The sequence below is a fragment of the Caenorhabditis elegans genome, chromosome I, assembly GCF_000002985.6.
Source record: "Caenorhabditis elegans chromosome I".
In the NCBI taxonomy this organism is placed as follows: domain Eukaryota; kingdom Metazoa; phylum Nematoda; class Chromadorea; order Rhabditida; family Rhabditidae; genus Caenorhabditis; species Caenorhabditis elegans.
This window is the reverse complement of record NC_003279.8, coordinates 6,100,081-6,119,061: the sequence shown is the minus strand read 5'-3', so window position 1 is coordinate 6,119,061 and position 18,981 is coordinate 6,100,081. Positions and strand designations below refer to the sequence as shown.

The window sequence follows — 18,981 nt, the reverse complement described above, 5'->3', positions numbered from 1 at the left end:
AAAAACATCATGGAGATATTTCATAAGAGTTGCTCCAAAACTTCAATTTCAAATAAGGACCATGATGTAAGAGGAAGTACGACGGCAAGGAAGGGTCCAAGTTTTATGGAAAGTGGAGAGAAGTGAGTTTTTTATAGATCTGCAGAACTTTGTAGTCTATAGACTATAGTGGATGTTTTTCTAAATTTTCAAACGAAGATGCCTGATTACTGTAGAGCAAAAAAAATCATACTTGCAACAAGTTATTCAGATAGATCGGTATTGCTTGACCTAAACACAGGAAAAAAAACCAATAAAAAACACTTTAAAATATAGTCCAAAATGAGCGAATACATTTTATAAAATATTCAGTTTGTTAGAATTTTGGCAAACTGCCAAAACAATGTTGACTTTTTAGAATCTTAGAATCGAGCATTGCAGCAAGTTTAAAATCTTACTCTAAATACAAAAAATAAAGACATAGTTAGGAAGACACCTATTCTTTTGGTCGGATTCGAAGATTATGAGTGGCAAAAACTATAATTGCCTGCAAATAAAATAATTACTAAAATTTTTGGAATTTTTGTATTTAAAATCAAGAATTCCCTAGACAGTCCTTGTAAATGTCCAAAAACGAACTGGATTTTTGTCCCAAACATTCCAAAAAAAAAGCTCGAAAAAGTAAAAATGACGCAAAAGGGACCCCCAAAACTTGTGAGGGATCCGAGAAGAGCGTTTAGAGATAGTGTACTGGCAGCTGAAGAGACGTAGACATAAAAAAGGAGAGAGTGCTCTTCTTCTTTCTCTTCAGAAGGAAACAGCAGCCGCCAATGATGAGGGGCGCCACAATGTTGTCTGCATCTCTCACCCTCTCGCGTTTACACAATCTCACAAATTCAAACCGCCCGTTTTATTCTCTTGTCTCGTTTACATCGTGTCGTATCACTTGGAATGAGGGAAGGCGGGAGAGAGAAAGAGGTGTAGAGAGAAAAGTGGCGAGGAGCAGAAAGTTCAAAAATTGGTATGGGTTACTGTAGGTTACTGTAGGATGAGACGTGGACGAAATTGCTCATCTTTGTTTTTGAAACCTCAACGGATGTGAAATCGCAAGATTTTAAAAGTTTTCCTAAAACCTTAGCATGGATTTCGTTGAAGATTGCAGATTTTCATTTTTATTGCACATTTCATGAAGGCAGAAAATAATCCAGTGAATGCGTTTTTGTCATTTTTGAAAGGTGGCCGAATTGCTTTCCACGTAGCAAGGAAAGTGTACAGTCGCCCGTTTCTTGTAGTTTTTGGAATAAAGTGTCAGGTAAAAAGACAATCTCGGTCCAGTAAAGTATATTCTACAATACGATTCCGCATAGAAGCAAGTCCATTTCCAAATTGGTCTTCTCATAAATCAACGCAGACCGTTGCTTTTTATGAAATTGGCCTGGCGGGCAAGAATATTCTTTATTTTATTTGTTATTACGGTTTGATTTATAGAGAGAAAGAGAGTGGAATAGGTTAGGTGAAACCGGATTTGGCTGAAAAATAATATTAATTTCGTGAAATTTAAGAAAAAAAAATGAATTTTGAGTTTTCCGTGTGGAATGCAGACTTGCATTTTAAGGTTGGAGAGCCAGTGTGTTAAAACTACTTCTATGGTGCCAAAATGGCCGAATATCATAATAAAACTTGTCAAAAAATTTTTATTTATTGTCAAAAAGAGACAAATACGCAGTTTTTGCAACTCAAAACGTCGGAAGTCGACCAAAAAAAAAGTTTCCTACATTTGTTATACTGTAATTTTGTTTTAGTTATCAAACTCCCACATTCAACATAGAGAGCGATTAGTTTTTTTTCTGAAATATACAATTTCAGGTGTCCACGGGAAGTACACAATAGGCTGCTGATAGACCAATTTATTATTTAACTTAACCAACGAAGAAAATGTTTAATAAAATTTCGTGCGAAATCTCAGGAATCTTTTGAGATCTCAAACTTTTCGTGTGGATTAATATGATAGTTTGTTCTTCTTTCTGCCATTTTTCTTGTTCAAAGTTCGAAGAAAGAAGATAAATTACACTCCAAACACACTGCAGTAATAAACTAAAGTATCCATTTACAAATAGGAATTTTAAGTGGTTCAGGAGCTGCTTTGAAAACGGTTTGATTTGAATCTACCAAGGGAGTAAATGCGCTCAATCAATAATATACTAAAACGTGGAAATCTGACTAACAATTTTACGGAAAATGGAAATGTCTACACTTAAGTCTGTCATTTAAAACCAAATCCCTGTTTGTCTGGATACCTTCATAGAACACCTACGCTTTCCTTGTACCAACATGCGTACCTCATTACTGGCAAAGTGCAGATAAATGATATCGATGCACCATGTCGTAGTTGAATAAATAATGAAACCCGGTAGACATGCAATAACTTTATAGAATCTATTGATAAACCTGATGTGTACTCCACGTGGACAACCGAATTGATCGAAAGGAATAACTTTTAATTTGTAGGATGAGAAAAGAAGGAACTCATCAGAAAACTAATCCATCAAATATTCCGACGATTTGGAGAACAGCTGACTTCTTCCACACACTCGATATTAAAACATGAGCGCTGGAAAAAGTTTGAGCAAATTTTTTTTTTAAAGACACCTGGTTCTTAAGCATAAATATTGATGAGGAAATGCAGAGCAGGATTTGCTATTTCATCTAGAAAAAATATGTAACTCGGAAAATACTGAAGAAAATGAGAATGGCCGAGTTTTCAATTGCATGGCCACGGCGTGTAAATTGGGACATCTGGCCTAGCGAAAAGTGAAAAGTGAGAATCCTAGGCCATGGCCGCTGCAAAGCGCGCGAAATTTGAATTTAAATTTTTAATATCATTGAAATTCGATGAATGAGGCATTATAATGGATAAAACTACAAAAATATAAACAAAATTGTTTTTAAAATGAATAAATCACATATAACAACGATTATTTTCCTAAATAAAAGTGGAAATTCGATTTATTAGGCAATTATTAGGAAAATGCGTCAAAAGTGGCACATTTTTGAACTTTTTTCAAAAACTAGATCCACAAATTTTCTGAAATTTCACCAGATTACTCAGTAGACTACTTTAATCAAATTGTGTGCAAAAAATTCATACCCACCGTCACAAGTTCCTATTGAATTTTTCTATTTTAGCTCCGAAAACCACTAAAATTCGACAAAAATGGCACATTTTTGAACTTTTTTCAAAAACTAGGCCCACAAAGTTTTTGAAACTTCACCAGTTTACTCGGTAGAGTATTTCAAACAAATTATGTGCATAAAAACCATACCCACCGTCACAAGTTCACATTGAATTTTTCAATTTTAGCTCGGAAATTCACAAAAAATCAGTGAAATTGGCACCAATTTGAAATTTTTTCAAAAACTAGATCCACAAAGGTTTTGAAACTTCACCAATTGACTAAATGAAGGTTTTTGAACAATTTAAGTACATAAAATGTATACCCACCGTCACAAGTTTACACTTAAAATTGCTGTTCATTAATGCAGCTTCAAACTGCCTTGTTTCGTTTTCTGCGTAGTTCACTTTTTTTTGTATTTGAATTTAATGTAATTTTAGTGTTTCTTTTATTCTTTTCCAAAAAGATAATGCATTTTTTGCTTGAATTCAAGGATATTTTCATATAAAACGAAACCGGGAAGTATTAATTGCTAAAATTTATGTGGACTACGGTAGTCAAGTCCGCAAACACCACGCGCATTTTCATAATTGCGTACATTTGTTTTTCAAGCTTTTTTCTAGGCCAGAGGTACCAATTTACACGCCGTGATGGCCACTTTACAAAGGTAGTTCTAGGTAATAAAGATGGTGCATCGATGAGGCAAGTGCGCTCTGTCGACAAATAGATTGTGAACTACTCGTGGACAACGTTCTCTTTAATTAGAGAAATTAATTAGATGTCAAAAAATATTGGGAGAATTAGAGAAATCGAATATTAGAAAAATCAGAGAATGATTCATTTTTGCTTTCTCATGATACTAGACCACGACCGAATTATGATGTCATTTAAGCGGGCGATTTGAAAAAAGTTGAACAAAAAATCTACAGTACCTTTAACTGTCTGAGTCTCACGAAAACTGTACTTTGATTTTAAATAGTGAGGGATATCCCTGACACAAGCCAAGTGTGAAAAAGTGTTCGCCGCAGTTGTCGCTTCGAATTGTTTTAAAATCCGATTGGGGATTTGGGTTAAACATACATTTTACCCTATCTTTCAAAATGTCATATTTAAAATAACTTTCGAACTAAAATTCCTATCAAATAAAAATTTTAGAAAGAAAATTAGAAGATTAAAATCTACCTCGACCCTCAAAAAAGACATATGAGAAATGTCACGAAACTTGGCCAAATGGGTGGAAACTATGATGAGAGTGGAGGTTTTTGCATGAAAATTAAGAAAATGTTGGAGGTTTCCGTGTGATGAAGTTGATATATCTCCATTCAATTAATCAGAAGTTTCCGATGGAGAGATGGGTGCGTTGTCAGTGTCCAAGGTTGTTTCGATTCATGAAATTGCAATTACCAAATAAAATAAGTTGAGAGGGACACAAGTATGCAAGAGTTGGGGGAAATCGAGGGGGGGAATTCGGGATTTAATAAACATAAATATATAAATGGAAAATAAATAAGCTTTTTCACAGAAAGTAGGAAAATTAAATAGCAGGACGAAAAGCGGGGAAATGGCTGGGGGATTTTAAAATTAAAATTAGGCGATTCGCTTGTACAGGTAGACATAGGCCAACTTTTTTGGTGGATCCTGGGAGAGTGCAACTTTTTCGTCATTGAAGAGAACCTGAAAATCTTATATTTCAAGGGGAACTGAATTTTGAATAAATCAATATAAGTTCTCTCTTGATTTAGGAAAAAGTTGTAGAAATTTTTAATTTAACAAAGGCATTCTAACCAGGACTGGGCATTTTTTGTTTTTTGTTTTCTTCGTTTTTCTTTGTTTGTATTTTAACGAAAAATTATTTTTTAACACCAAAAAATCCAAAAAAAATACTGTTTTTGTACTTCAAACGTTTTATAATTTGCAATAATATTCTACAGCTAAATGTGGTTTTTATGATTTCATTTTTAAAGTCTTTAAAAAATCCAAAATCGACTTTTTTGCTTTTTTAAAAACAAATCTCTAGATGAATTGTTTTTTTTAATGTTTTTGGTTCGATGTTCTGATCCCGGTCTTGATACTTACCCATTTTCCCTCTTTGAGCATGTGAGCTACGTAATGACCAGAATCAGGACGTGATCCCATATGAGAAATCATCCCAATCAACTTATATTTCTCTCCACCATCCTTGAATGTCTTTTGAGTTGCCGATTCTGTGACAGACGGCTCTGGAGCATCCGAGCTTAGACCGACGGCGGCTGACTCTACTGGGATCTGAAAAGAAAGGGAATCTTGACAGAAAATGATCTGACATTCATATTTTCTTATTATTAAGTTTTCAGTTTTTTCAAGTTGAAAATCATGGAAAAAGTATTTTATTAGAAAAAACGGATTTCTCTTTTTTTCACCACCTTTTTTAAAAAATATTTTCCAAATTCTACTACTTACACTATCCATATTGGCAAAAAGCCATTCAACAGCCTCTGCAACAGTCGGCACCTGCTTCAAAGCATACTTTGCTTGATGATTAGAGAATCCCATTTCAACAATCGACGCGACAAGATTCGGATCGACTTCTCCACGAGCTGATGGAGTTCCAGATGGAATCACAAACAAATCATTGATATCAGAGTCGTCCATATGCTCCATGAGCCAGTTTGATGCAATCTGGAAGTATTAAATTTGAGACTGTCAACTGTATTCCAATAACCTCCACATTTCCATTGGAATAATAAGCTGCTCTGTAGCACGCATTCTCACAGAATCCCATCAACATAAGCTCTCCAGCAACAAAACGAACACTTGCTGGAATATCTGGAGTTGTTCGTGGAGCAGTTGGTTCCTCATCTGGAAGAGCAATCTCATGTTCCAACTTTCCATGTCCTCGATATCCACTGAGATCCAATTCCTCTTCGATTTCCAGCTCCATGTCAAGTTTCTTTTGAGTTCCGTCGACGTTGTAAGCGAATTTCTGCAATCAGGAAGTAATGAAAAGTTTCAAGTCTGTTCGGATTAAATTATCAATAAACATTGCGGAAATCTATTTTCAAAAACTAGATTTTCGGTTTTTGTGAACACCCGATTTTTGAGGAAATTTTTGGTTTATCAAACTTTCGTATTCCTACCGAAACTTGGAAGAACAAATAATCGGGGAAAGTCTTCATAGAAATAGTGTTGGTGGCTCCTTTTGGTTCTCCAGTGATTGGTGATATATAGTCCTAAAATAAAATGATATATATTAATAAAAGCTGACTCGTTTCTCGCTTAAAACTTACATCAATCTTTTGAACATCAAAATATGCATGAATTGCAGCTTTCATGTCGACCGAATAACGATTTTCAGTGTCCGGAATCGGGCGTAGAAGATCCTTAACCTTTTTTGCGTTGAAAAATGGATTTTGAGATTATTTAAATTACCCCAGAAATTGGAAGACGAATGAGCATTTCCTCCTGATCAGTGTATCTGACTCTACGAGTTCCTCTATCCTCGAAGCGATTGATTGCTTTGAATTTGAACGAATCGGTTGGGTCAATCACTTCGGTTCTCGAGTTTTCGGCGATTTTCTCGAAGAGGAAACTGGAAATTTAATTAAATTGTATATTTCACACAACTTCATTTAATTTTGTCAATGGGGATTTAACTTTAAAATGTGCACAGTGGTCCCAAATATCGAGATACAAGAAAAAAAACGAAAAAATGCAATAAGACAAAAACCCACTGATTTTGGTGAATTTTCAACTTGCTAATATCCTAATTTGAATTACCGCGCTTTTCACTCTAAACCACGCACATTTTTCCGTGCCGCACTTTGGTTTTCATTATTTTTAACACACTTTCGTATATTTTCCCTCTTTTTTTCTGGTTTCTAATAGAGAAAAATTTTCTTCAAAAAGATTTCACACTCAAATATAAAAAAACTCAAAAAATATGAAAAAACTATAAAGAATTCCGCGAAACGTCCAGTTTATAGTATGTAATAACAAATTGGAGTATTTTTGAATCAATATTTTGTAGAATCTTTTTCTTTAATAGAAAAATGAGAGGAGAAATATAAAAAATATGAAAACGTGCGGTAATTCAAGTTGAAATTTCACCAAAATTGGTGATATTTTTCAAAAGTCTTGAGAATTAGAAATAATGTGAATTTTGATACCAACCGAATATATTCCTCAACATCTTGTTGCTTCGAAGTGGAGAAATCTCGATGATTTCCAGCAGCAACTCGTTTGAATTGAAGCGGTTTGATGTGATTATTAGTCGGATCCATTTCGGATGAATAGTCACCACTGAGCATCGCGCGGACAACTTTTGAAAATTGAGCGTTGAAATCATTGTGAAGTTTGTCAAGTGGACAGTTGACAAGCGTCTCGAGACCCTGCTCACCGTAACGAGTTTGGAATGAGTCGACTGTGACAAGAGCTTGAAGAACCTGCAAAATAATAGGTCAAAATAGAAGAATTTGATCAGTTAACATTTTCTGAATACAAATAAAACGAACTGAATTCATATAACAACTGCTTCCAGTATTCACAAGTCCCGTATATCCTGGTCCAAATATTGGTTCCAATAAAAGACCATCCTCTGTGCATTTTGACCATTCCCACTTCTCATTCATATCCAATTCCATCTCCATCGTACTTTTCGCAGTTTTCTCCATTTTTGTTGGGTCAAGTCCGAAATGTTTCAGATGCTTCTCCAAATTTGGATCAATAACTGCATCGTCTTCATCATAACTGTAGACATCAATCAATTCAAGGTTTGAGGAGATTGTCCCGAGCTTTACCACAAGTGGGAATCTGAAAATAAACATTTAATTGTTCTCTAAACAATCTGTCACTTTTCTTTTTTCACTTTGCTTTGCTTATTTCAGAAAATAAAAATCAATATCCACACCTCGTAGAATCGAAATAATCTTGCATATGTCCATTTCCATTCGTCTTCTTCCCATCGGACAAAAATTGGCTCCGCCCACACCGTACAGCTCCATCGGTCAAATTGAGCCACAGATTATCATTAAGTCCGCATCCCTCAACTTCACAAGTCCATCCAGTAAGAGCGAGGTGCTTTCCGTTGTCTTGTTGCTCGAGATTTTGATGCTTAGTGATAAGCTTGATCTCGGCATCCCACGCATTACTGGTTGATGAGAGAAGTGACAGGCGTTCGGCACTTGTCGTGTTGGCAATTTGTGCAATTGCTCTGGAAATTTAGACTTTGGTTTAATGAAAAGTCTATTTCACTAACTCAGCAATTTCCGGAAGATTCTGCACATTTTTCACCTGCTGCGAGTATTCTGGGTGAACAACAACACAGTATTTGTCCTCAAATTCAAACCTGGAATCGGAATTTTATAATTTTAAAAAGCTTTGTATTTTACTTTGGATCTGAATCGATTGTGAGCTTGGTCATCTTGCTCGTTGGCTCCCCATCGGTTCTTTCTTCAATTATTTTCTGAAATTTTAATTAAATTTCCAATATTTACAGCCAGAAGTACCTTTGTGGACTCAAATTGTACAAAAAGAGTGTTTCCAGAGGTTGTTCCGTAGATTTCTGCGTGCTCGCGGCAAAAAGCGTGATAGTTCTTCAGACTAATGTAGAGACCATCTGGAAAATTTAAATAATGTAAAAACATAAGTTTTTTCAATTTTGTTCAGTAAATACCTTTTCCGTGTGGGTCTTTGAAACAGTACGCGCACTGATCCTTGAAGATTTTCTGGTCGAAAGTTGGACGAATGAACGCGCCGGCATCAACAGCAGAACGAACGGCGGTTTCGACGTCCATACTACCTGAAATGAAAGATAAATTAATAAATGCGAATTTTAAAGTAGGATATACATGAAAATATGTAAAAAGAAAAACATGCAAGCTTCTTAGAACAGATGATTCTAGACTTCTAGACTTGTTAATAATTTTGAAACTGTCTCTAATTCATGAACTGTTATTACATCGTAAAATAAATTTGCAGGCTCAAGAATGGTATAATTCATATTTATTTTAAACGCTGAAACTTCAGAATAACAAGCGGAGATCGAAGAAGAAAACAAAAATGATGATTTTTGAAATATATTTCCTGTTGTTTTGCTCGTAACTTTCACGGCAAAGTCCGTAAACACACACGGTAAACATTGCGGACTCGTTGAAAAAAACAAACATTTTTGGCGCTATTTCAGATTATGTTTTTTTTTTCATCTTCAGTTTTGTATTTACTATTTCCTCCGAAACATACTTTTTTAAAAGAAAAAGTTTGATTAAAACAATTTTCAGCCAAAACAATGTCAGATGACGGTAGCGACACCTCATTTGAAGAACCACACGGTGATTTCGACTACACTTTGCTTTTCGAGAAGTTCAACAAAGAAGTACCCAAAATGGAAGAAGTCATGAAAGCCGCAAAAAAGTTTGGAGCTAGTCATCGCCACCTAATCAATAAATTCATCTTGGAACCATCGATGAGCGCTAAGAAGATGAACCTGATGTTCGCCAAGCATTTGACCACTGCTATCTGGAAAAGTCTGTAATTTTAAGAAGGGAAATAATATTGGAATAAACAATTTGTTTGCAGGACATCCAGATACTGTAATGCAAATTCAGACAAATCGAGAGGAAGCACGTCAACTTTCGAAATTGATTGTGAAAACTATGAATGACGATGAAGGAAAAGGGGTGAGCAATTTTTATGGGGAAACAGATATTAAAGTTGAAATTCTAGCCAAAACCGTTCCGGCCGTGGCGATTCGTAATTTCTACGGATGAAAAATCTCCAACGGAGTTTGTCACAATGACAGGATGCGGAAGAAATTCTTCAGTTATTAGTGAAGCCAGCGATTTGACGTAAGAATTTTTTGAATATAAAGTTTCCAATTGAAAGTTGCAGAAAAGTCGAGCGAGCTCTTCTTCTCGTTATTCTCGAAGAAATGATTTCCTCAGATGGAACCGTTCAAATGGATTGGGTTCATTCTCAAATTCGGCATGAACCATGCAAAATGCCTGGCCCTAAATGCGACATTTTCATGGCAAAAATGATGAGACAAAGGTATTTTTTAATGGTAATAAGAATTCAATAATAGTTATCAGTGCATTTTGCATTTCAGACCGACGAAAACGAAGTTGCAGAGATCACACCACGCATTCTAGTCGAACTGGAGCCCTGGCTTCGTGCCAAGTTTACAGGAGACCTCAAAACTTGTGAACTGTGCAGAAAAATCATTTCCCGATCGGTTTACACTGCTGAATGTCAGAAATGTCATGCGTTGTGTCATTTTAATTGCTTCAAAAAGTAGGTTGTTTGCCGGGAAAAGCAAAAAAAACAATGGATTTCAGTGCAACGATAATTTCTCACCAAGACAACGTTGAATGTCAGAAATGCAATCAAAATCTGTCTTTGAATGAGGTTCTCAAGCAAATTGATACCAAGAAGGCCACAGGTGTTCCACGATCGAGAGACACCGTGGCTAGAAGCCCTTCACCAGATTCAGATGTTCCGAAAGCTCCTTCAAGGACACAAAGAGCGAAATCTAAATCGAAAACGCCGGCTCCAGTTGATTCTGACGATGATATGACCATAACTCCTAGGCCGACGAGAGGGAAGCGGAACCAGCGAGTTCCAGACAGTGACAGTGAATAAAGCAGAGGGATTTCTATTTAAAAAATTCGGCTGTGTACTCTTTTTGGACTATTTTTTTGGATTTTGTTTTTTATTTTCTGCCAAACGATGTTTTGAAATACAGACATTTTTTTCAGTTAAAGCTTTCCCTTTTCTATCGTTTTTTGTAGACTGGTTTTTATTCCTATTTCTCTGCATTTTAATCCGAATCCATCCCTCTTCACTTTCCTACCTTCCCACACACGTGTCAAATACCTCACCTTTTCCCTCCGGTTCACTGACTTTTCCCACCCGCGATTTTCATCCCATTTTTCATGCATACATCTTCAATGAAACATTTTTTAGAATGTAATTTTCCCGATATAACCACGTTTTAAATCTGAAATTGCTGGTTTTGACCTGAAAATCTGAAAGTTTTAATCTCCTCTTTCCTCTGCTTATCATTGTGTTTTCTACCGGGCCCGTCACACGAGAATGCAAGAGATAAATTCATCGATTTTTTTCTGATAATTCAATTGATTTTATTGTTCGAATTGATTGCATTTTTCTAGCCGCTTGCTTTTTTCTGCTTCAATTTTTGGAAGACTTTTGAATTTTACAGATGACCTCAACAAAAGCCTATGTTTTGGCTTTGGCCGGTTGCACAAATTCCGGGAAATCCACGTTAGCAAAGGAATTTCAACGATTTGTAAGTTGAAACAAAGAAGTCGGAACAATGTTAGCTTTCTCGTAAGACGCAGTTTATATGCAATTCATCGTGCTTCACACTTTACATCAAAATTTGAGACTCTGTGAGGCTGTCCAACAACGATTAATATATTGTATTTTCAGTTTGGTGCCGGCGAGACTACAATAATAAATCAAGACGAATTTTACAAAACTGAAAACGAGGTTGGTTTAGAAAATCCGAAAAAAAGCCATCACAAACAAAACACAGAATTAACTTTATTTCCGTACAGAGAAAGAGTGGGCTCGACTCGCCTTTTTATGAGTACTGTAGTTTTAAACTTTTCTCTAGGAAATTTTAATCGATTTTGTAGTTTGTCGTTTAAGCTTTGTTTTGTAACAAACAACTAAAATAAAAAATTGAAAACAAATACATTTTAGAAAATTGCAATTAATTGTGAGAAAAACTATGAAAAATCAATGAAAATTACAAGTTTTTAATTACAGTACTCTTTAAAGGCGCACATCCGTTTGTATTGAACGAAAATTGTCTAGTCGAGACCGGGTACCGTGTTTTCAGCGGAAAAATCTCAACATTTCGCGTCTGGGGTTTCAGAAACTTTTTTCAAAAAAAAAAAACGTTATTTCAGGTTGAAAAAATTTACCACCCGGACGCTGAGCATCTCACCGATGAGGGATATTATTGGAGTTTTGACGAAAAAGAAGCGATAAATATAGATCAGTTTCGACAACGGATTCTCAATGAATCGAAAGTTTATAAAAATGTGATAATCGACGGGAATATGATTACCGAAATGGACGAAATCGTGGATCTGTGTGATCGGATAGTTGTGATGACACTGGATTTTGTAAGATTCTTTCGATTAATATTATTAAAATTTCTAACTTTTTCAGAAAACCTGCAAACGAAGACGCGAAGCTCGAACAGATTATGTGCCTGCAGACACACCTGGATATTTTGTCAACGTCGCTTTTCCTGCTTATGTTAGACATTTAGAAAGGGCGAGGCAAAGAAGTATGAGTCTGATTCCAATTTCCAATTAAACATTTTTTGTTTAAGGTCGCACAGATTCCCGATTAACATTCATCGATGTCTCGGAGTCCAAATTTGATGACAAGAACAAGTCGATAGTTAACTTTAGACAACAAATCCTTGATGATCATATAAAACTGACTGATGAAGTGATAGATGTGAAGGTTGTGGATCAGCTTGTTAGTCAGTATGTTTTAATCTTTTCAAACTAACAACAATAACCTCTCCTATTTCAGCCCTTCCTGTGGAGCAATATCCACCTTTAACGGTGTGACACGTGATAACCATGGAGGTCGTGACGTCAGCAACCTTTCCTACGATTGTCACGACTTGATGGCATACAAGAAGCTACGTGGAATCTGTGCAGAAATTCGAGCGGAATATCCGGATGTTAAGAAAATCGCGATTTTTCATCGTCTAGGAAAAGTAGACATCGGAGAGTCATCTGTGATAATTTCCACGTCTTCACCACATCGGAAGACTGCAATTCAAGCCACTGAAAAATGTATTGATTTATTGAAGGAGCATGCACCAATCTTTAAATACGAAGAATACTCGAATGGAGAAGTGGACGGAGTTTGGAAATCAAATATCGAAGATTCAAAACAATGATTTAATCTGAAGATGTTTTTTATAATTTTTATGGATATGAGCTTATTTGTGATATGTACATTGTACATTTTTGAATAGATGAACTTGCTAGCTAGAATTTTAGAGAATAAATGTTTTCTTTTTCTCCTTCGCCTCATAACTGCACTTCTTTTCAAAGAGAACCTGACATGAATGGTGTCACCGGTAGCGTGTGTGTTTTGTGTGCAGCGGGTCGCTGGTTCGACCCCCAGCCGTCGATGACGACCAAGAGTTATCCCTGTCTGAATGATTGTGAGGACAAAAGACTATGGTAACACTCCGAGACTAGTTTTTCATTTTATTCTATAAAATTTTGTTTGAAAATCATTTATTGCATTAATACATGGCTCCCGTAGATACAACCCATTTGAATCATCGTATGCTATTTCTTAAAGCATCAATTCAAGTCAACTTGCTGCTCGTATTCTTCCGAATTGAAAGTGAAGACTATTTCTGAAAATAATTTTTAAAATTGGAATATTTTGGAAAAGTGTACCATAAGAAAAAATATGCAAAAGAACTTTGGTAGATATAACAATTGAAATAATTATACCAAGAAAATCCAATAATTCAGTGTTTATCGCCAATTCCCACATCCATAAGAAGCTGACTGATAACATCATTCGGGTGATATGAAGTGATAGAAGAAGGAATTCACAGATAAACTGAAACATTTAGAATAAAAATCTCAAGATATTCTATAATTTCTCGAACAGGACAATTTTCAGAATCAACATAAGGTTCGTGGTCCTAAAACGTTGCTAACTACCGTAACCGCGATTTTTTTTAACGGTAAATACATTTTTCTAAAGTTACTGTTTTTTGAAGGAAAACTATTTTCAAAAAATTCAAATGATATGTATAGAAAATACAGTAAAGTTGGGAGAAAATGACAACAGTTTCTTACTGATAGCTACGAGATCTCACAAAGTTTGCTAGGACTGTTTTGCAAAAAAAAACATGTTTCATCCCGTAATTCGAAAAAGTCAAATTTCAAACATCATTCATTTATTATTTATTGTAGCAGGAGGTAGGCAGGCAACTATCTTCGGGCCTACAGATCTATCTAACTTACACTTATCACAGGAGCTGCATGAATTGCGATGAATGATGGAATACTGGAAAAAGTGAGGAAGGCGAGTTTTACTGGTAGGAAAATCATCTAAAAAACTCGTATGAATGTTGATAATTTGATTTTAAAAGAAATGAGGTGAACATCTTAAAAAATAAGAAATTGTATGGAAAATATTAAAGAGGATTATATGCATTTTTTGAAAAGAAACCTAAAACATGTAAAAAGAAACGGGAGAAAGGTATGGAAAATCAATGAAATACCAATTAAAAAGACAAACTTATAGTTGGAAGTTACAGTACTCTCTAAGTCGCACACATTTTTGTGATAACGAGTTTTGGGTGCAAAAATTTAAAAGTTTCACATATGGGTAATAATTGTTGCAGAATGAGCTATACATAACCTCAAATTTTCAAATTATCAGATTTTTTTGAATTTGCTGCCAGCCACGTCTACAAAATGTAGTCAATTTTTCTCATAAAAATGTTGCTGTACAAGACCCGCCCATTTTCTGGAGCCTGGTGCTCATTGGGGCTCTACCCCTTGATTCAGACTGTCAAAAAGTCTACGTTATTGAAATTTCGCTTATCTGCAGCCTCTTAAAGAATGTCACCCTAATTTACAGTAAAATAACTTGAGTGTACATGCCGCTGAGATCTAAACGTGATAAAATCCATCTAGAATTTTATTGACCACCATTAAAACCATTAAAAAAAGTTATTTGTTATATGCTCACACATTTTCTCAATTTATTTTCTAAAACTGAACTTTGAAAAACGAAAAAAAAAGTTGTTACATAAGTAAACAAATGAAATCAGAAGGGAAGTGTTTATTGGTGGGGAGTGATAAGGTTGATAAGCAAAATATTAATCATTGAAACTTTTAAAGAAATATTTCTGAAAGGTTGCAATAAATGGAAACAAGTGAATTTAGGGAAATGAGAAAATCGTCCAGTTTCGGTAAACTGATTTGTTAGCTCCGCCCACTATACTATCATCAATCATTGAACTTTGCATTATTGAAGTGTAAAAACAAGCCCATGGCGGAATGTGGCGCAAGCTCGAAAAGAAATGCAAATTCGAAACTCCAGAAACCTTGAAAAACGAATAAATAGATTGACCTCTCGGCGGTCTTAAATACTTGCAAAAAATACTGAAATAACAAACAGCTGTTGCACACAAGTCATAAAAACCCATGTAGTATGTGTTTATAGATGTGTGTACTCCATTTTTTTATCGCCGTTTTCAAATTTGAATAAAATTATCACTAGGTCATGAAGGTGACAGCGTGGCTATAAAAAATAGATTTAAAAACGTTGCAGGTAAGTCCCGGCAATGTTCTGACTAACACCATCTTAACACTTATCATTCACTTTTCCTTTTCAACTGGAAAAAAGAAAAACAAGAATAGTCTCCCAAAAAAACATTGTTGCACTTTTAATTGAATATCACACTTTTGTGTACTTTTGAGATCACTAAGATCACATCATACTTGTGACGTATGGGATTTACACGTGGCAAGGGCAAACTCTGACACAGTAATCAAAGATCATTTGAGTAAACATTTCTATTTTTGCGGGAATAAAGAAAACCGCCGAAGCAAACAACATTTACTAGAAAATGATAAGAAGAAGAAAAAGAAATGATAAAGGAAGTTCCACAAAGATTAACATGTGGTCGTGGCCTTTGGAATCAAGAAATATCACGTGGCGGTCGAATCGGAGAGAAATTGGAAGTGAACTGAAGATCTTGAATCATTCATCTTTGTTCTTGCAAAAAATTTAGTTAGGATGGGTTGAGATGCGATCTTGAAACCTTGAAACGTCCTTAGAAAGTCAGAAAATCTTAAAAATGAAGAGAACATCTGTGAAAGAGTCTAGAAACCCACATATGGTCTAAAATGTTTAAAGGAGGTCTAAAACTAAAACCCTAATGGTAAAAATGATCCAAAGTGATCAAGTATATGAAAAGTAAAAACAGTCTAGAAAATTCAAAACATCAGAACAGCAAACCTAGTTAAAAGATATTCTAGAAATCCAAAGAAAAAGGTTGAAAGCCCATAGCTTGGTCTAGAAACCAGAAGCGCCTGAAATTTAGTCAAGAGATGAGCTTATATAGAATCTCTCAAGTGTCTCACGTGCGTTCTCCTCTGGCTACACAAAATATCTTGTAGTCCTAACTGATTCGAATTAGCTCAATTAAATTGCCGAACTTTACCAAAATGGAATCAAATGAACTGAACCAAAACGAAAAGTCTAAGATTCTTAAACCAGAGCGACAAATTGCAACTTTAATGCAACATTAAATGAACTTTCAGAAGGAAAAGCCGGGAAAAAATGTACCTCAGGCTAACGACCACCGGAAGAGGAAAAGGAGTAAAGTGGTCATGATTTAGCTTATATGGTAAACAGCAAATTCAACACAACAAAACAGAGCTTCAAAAAAACTTTATTTGGTTTTCTATGATAGGTATGAATACAATGCTAATAAATTCGATTATTAGGCGGTTGCCGACATTGGAATTGTCACAGTTCCAGCTGGAGTGACTGCAGCAAACGCGGCCTGAGCATCAGTAGCATCAGCTGGGGCTGGTGCGAAATGAACGACAAGTTTGTCCTCCTTTGGTGCTCCAGCAGTGCGAGTGATCACGACGTCCTTGGATCCAGATGGGTCGACAAATCCAAAGACTGGGACAATACGGTACTCATTGTTGTTTGATGACTTGATCTTGAAGATGAGCTTATCGGCACCTCCGTTAACAAGCTTGTGAGTAGAGGAGCCTCCGGCTGCTGGCACAGTGCAGGCTGGTGGATCAGCAGTGAGCGACATGGTAAAGCTTTGGTTGTTGTTTCGTATTGAAGACTGATTTTTTGATGCGATTTGCTTTGAATTTATACTAGTTGTTATCAAGATGTACTACTAACCTAGGTCAATTGCGTGTAAAATTTTCATATTTTATTTTCGTTTTTTTTGCTAAAAAATAATGCCACGTAAAATTTTGAAAATAAGTAAATTTTAAGCAAAAAATAGTGACTGTTTCAAGATATATACAATTTTCATACGTGAACTTTATTTTATTTTATTTTTCAAATGCGTGGTTTCTTGTTTTTTTTCTTCCTCCAACCCTTCCCTTCCAAAAACAAATTATTTCTGTTTTGTCCTTGGTTGAAAATCAACCGTCTGTCTTTTTGAATTTGACATCAGTGAGCAGAAGATGACGTCAGTCAACAAGAAACGAAATGCGAGAAAGAATCAGGAACCAACTTCAAATATGAGTAAGTTTTCAGAAAAAGGATTTCCATATTCAATATACCATTCAGCTATCGAAACCGAAGATGGTACCCAAGCTGATCGCCCTAAAAAGCGCCCAGCAAAGAAGCGGAGTAAAGTGGTTAGGCGTGCTGCTCAATATGGAGATGTCAATGAGCCAATCCTCCGAGACTTCGTAAAGGCGACTATTCAAACGGGCGTTAAGCAGTTGAGCACGGAGTTTCTGAATCTCAAAATGGAAACTCAACCGTGTAACAAGCCGAAGACTGGGCATGAAGGACATCCGGAGAAGAATCGGTACAAAGGTAGGCAACTACATAATTCTAGAAAGAAAACATTTTACGATGGGTTTTCAGATGTCTATTGCATCGATGATACCCGTGTGGTTTTGAAGTGGCCTGAGGACAGCCCAAGTGACTACATCCATGCAAATTGGGTGAAAATCAATGGTGCCAACAAGTTTATCTGCACACAAGGACCCACTGAAAAGACAGTCGATGACTTCTACCGTCTCATTTGGCAGGAAAAGGCGCCATGTGTTGTGATGCTTTGCAACATTATGGAGTGTGGAAAGAAGAAATGTGAGCAGTATTGGCCGGAAACTGCAGATGGGCAGATGATCTTGATGGATGGAAAGTTGACGGTGAAGATTGCGGAGCCGGCAAAGGAAGTGGAACAGAACATTCTTCTCATGAAGATAACTGTCATTGATGATAAGGGGGTGAGTTGTGATAAGAAGATTTTAAAGCTGGACCGATTAATTTTCAGACATCCCACAACTTCGAGCATTGGCAATGGAAAGCCTGGCCGGATCGTGGAGTGCCTGAACTTCCGATGGCGGTTTTCAGACTTCTCATTAGAATAAGTTCCAGCCACATTTTTCCTATACATTTCTTAATTTTTTCAGCTTAAAACTGCAAGTCCCATCGTAGTTCATTGCTCTGCTGGAATAGGTCGTACCGGATCAATTGTTGGACTTGAGATTGCATTGGTCAAGTTCTGTGCAGGAGAGAAGGTTGTTCTGAAGGATATTGTCAAGGAGATTCGTAACCAACGTCATGGTTCCGTGCAGACAGATGCTCAGTACCTCTTCATGCATCGTGTATTGCTGGCTTTGGCGGAGAATAGAAAGGTTTGTTGAGCCACTCAATTTAATCTAATTAGAAACAATTTTCAGATTACAAGCCCGGAATTGAGCGCCTTTGTAGCCGAGTACGACAAGGTCATCGCGACGAAAAATGGATAAGAATCCCCAGCACACTATCAAGAACTAGACAATTTCATCAATCGTAACACACTTTCTCTATAGTATTGTAAATTATTCCCTCGTGTTTTTCTATGGTAATAAATTAGTTTGGTATTCTCTTCATTTTTTGATCTACCCACAAAATAGTCGTAGTATACAATATTACGACAATAGGTATGACTCGGGATTAACAAGTAAAATAGTATCAAAACTGGTTTCGAACATTTTGAAAAATATTTTTGAAGTTTGCGTTTCAAATGCGTTCATAATATTCAGAACTGTTACTCCTCCTTTAAGAA

General features: G+C 36.0%; 6 protein-coding genes and 2 non-coding genes across 10 annotated transcripts; 5 read left to right on the top strand and 3 right to left on the bottom strand.

The window, feature by feature from the left end:
- Positions 1–4,512: 4,512 nt before the first annotated feature.
- On the bottom strand, positions 4,513–8,928 carry usp-5 (Ubiquitin carboxyl-terminal hydrolase). Of its 2 annotated transcripts, none has more exons than NM_059364.8 (14): positions 8,803–8,928; positions 8,636–8,745; positions 8,519–8,592; positions 8,386–8,475; positions 8,038–8,340; positions 7,643–7,940; positions 7,302–7,573; positions 6,561–6,720; positions 6,419–6,511; positions 6,269–6,361; positions 5,854–6,114; positions 5,592–5,810; positions 5,229–5,417; positions 4,513–4,826 (listed from the first exon to the last, which is right to left on the bottom strand). In NM_059364.8, the coding sequence occupies exons 1-14, from the start codon at positions 8,921–8,923 to the stop codon at positions 4,740–4,742; spliced, it is 2,370 nt and encodes a 789-aa protein (NP_491765.2). In that variant the 5' UTR covers positions 8,924–8,928; the 3' UTR covers positions 4,513–4,739. The 2 variants fall into 2 exon arrangements, with proteins under 2 accessions (NP_491765.2, NP_001391078.1); NM_001404186.1 differs by having other exon boundaries at positions 4,522–4,826; positions 6,419–6,517.
- A 478-nt stretch (positions 8,929–9,406) lies between these two features.
- nse-1 (Phorbol-ester/DAG-type domain-containing protein) lies at positions 9,407–11,245 on the top strand. The gene is made up of 6 exons (NM_059363.6): positions 9,407–9,652; positions 9,705–9,805; positions 9,852–9,973; positions 10,017–10,188; positions 10,234–10,418; positions 10,463–11,245. Exons 1-6 carry the CDS (start codon positions 9,415–9,417, stop codon positions 10,764–10,766), a joined length of 1,122 nt encoding a protein of 373 aa, NP_491764.1. The 5' UTR covers positions 9,407–9,414; the 3' UTR covers positions 10,767–11,245.
- Positions 11,246–11,346: 101 nt separating this feature from the next.
- On the top strand, positions 11,347–13,199 carry nmrk-1 (Molybdopterin synthase catalytic subunit; the record flags this gene model as incomplete). The annotated part of the gene is made up of 6 exons (NM_059362.5): positions 11,347–11,433; positions 11,577–11,636; positions 12,062–12,280; positions 12,327–12,447; positions 12,493–12,652; positions 12,702–13,199. The coding sequence occupies 6 exons, from the start codon at positions 11,347–11,349 to the stop codon at positions 13,075–13,077; spliced, it is 1,023 nt and encodes a 340-aa protein (NP_491763.1). The 3' UTR covers positions 13,078–13,199.
- Positions 13,200–13,241: 42 nt separating this feature from the next.
- On the top strand, positions 13,242–13,303 carry T27A3.12. Its single transcript, NR_101563.1, has one exon. It is a non-coding gene; the product is annotated as an Unclassified non-coding RNA T27A3.12 (non-coding RNA).
- A 4-nt stretch (positions 13,304–13,307) lies between these two features.
- On the top strand, positions 13,308–13,383 carry T27A3.9. Its single transcript, NR_003389.1, has one exon. It is a non-coding gene; the product is annotated as a small nucleolar RNA T27A3.9 (small nucleolar RNA).
- T27A3.8 lies at positions 13,381–14,257 on the bottom strand (the record flags this gene model as incomplete). Of its 2 annotated transcripts, none has more annotated exons than NM_001037892.4 (3): positions 13,381–13,548; positions 13,592–13,760; positions 14,171–14,257. In NM_001037892.4, 3 exons carry the CDS (start codon positions 14,255–14,257, stop codon positions 13,493–13,495), a joined length of 312 nt encoding a protein of 103 aa, NP_001032981.2. In that variant the 3' UTR covers positions 13,381–13,492. The 2 variants fall into 2 exon arrangements, with proteins under 2 accessions (NP_001032981.2, NP_001382715.1); NM_001395779.1 differs by having other exon boundaries at positions 13,386–13,548; positions 13,649–13,760.
- A 2,408-nt stretch (positions 14,258–16,665) lies between these two features.
- On the bottom strand, positions 16,666–16,995 carry ssp-16 (Sperm-specific class P protein 16; the record flags this gene model as incomplete). The annotated part of the gene is made up of 1 exon (NM_059361.8): positions 16,666–16,995. One exon carries the CDS (start codon positions 16,993–16,995, stop codon positions 16,666–16,668), a length of 330 nt encoding a protein of 109 aa, NP_491762.1.
- Positions 16,996–17,272: 277 nt separating this feature from the next.
- On the top strand, positions 17,273–18,801 carry T27A3.5 (Protein-tyrosine phosphatase). The gene is made up of 6 exons (NM_059360.4): positions 17,273–17,441; positions 17,487–17,741; positions 17,793–18,157; positions 18,205–18,297; positions 18,344–18,568; positions 18,614–18,801. Exons 1-6 carry the CDS (start codon positions 17,381–17,383, stop codon positions 18,680–18,682), a joined length of 1,068 nt encoding a protein of 355 aa, NP_491761.3. The 5' UTR covers positions 17,273–17,380; the 3' UTR covers positions 18,683–18,801.
- Positions 18,802–18,981: the final 180 nt, after the last annotated feature.

What these genes read in the sequence shown, in the direction of transcription:
- usp-5 (NM_001404186.1), bottom strand. Translation starts at nt 8,923, where the DNA reads ATGGACGTCGAAACCGCCGTTCGTTCTGCTGTTGATGCCGGCGCGTTC. An exon ending in TTGATGTTCAAAAGATTGAT is followed by an intron (nt 6,362 to 6,418) that starts GTAAGTTTTAAG and finishes ATTTTATTTTAG; the next exon opens with GACTATATATCACCAATCAC. An exon ending in TGCTCAAAGAGGGAAAATGG is followed by an intron (nt 4,827 to 5,228) that starts GTAAGTATCAAG and finishes TAAGATTTTCAG; the next exon opens with GTTCTCTTCAATGACGAAAA.
- nse-1 (NM_059363.6), top strand. Translation starts at nt 9,415, where the DNA reads ATGTCAGATGACGGTAGCGACACCTCATTTGAAGAACCACACGGTGAT. An exon ending in ATGACGATGAAGGAAAAGGG is followed by an intron (nt 9,806 to 9,851) that starts GTGAGCAATTTT and finishes TTGAAATTCTAG; the next exon opens with CCAAAACCGTTCCGGCCGTG. An exon ending in CATTTTAATTGCTTCAAAAA is followed by an intron (nt 10,419 to 10,462) that starts GTAGGTTGTTTG and finishes AATGGATTTCAG; the next exon opens with TGCAACGATAATTTCTCACC.
- T27A3.5 (NM_059360.4), top strand. Translation starts at nt 17,381, where the DNA reads ATGACGTCAGTCAACAAGAAACGAAATGCGAGAAAGAATCAGGAACCA. An exon ending in GGAGAAGAATCGGTACAAAG is followed by an intron (nt 17,742 to 17,792) that starts GTAGGCAACTAC and finishes ATGGGTTTTCAG; the next exon opens with ATGTCTATTGCATCGATGAT. An exon ending in CTTTGGCGGAGAATAGAAAG is followed by an intron (nt 18,569 to 18,613) that starts GTTTGTTGAGCC and finishes AACAATTTTCAG; the next exon opens with ATTACAAGCCCGGAATTGAG.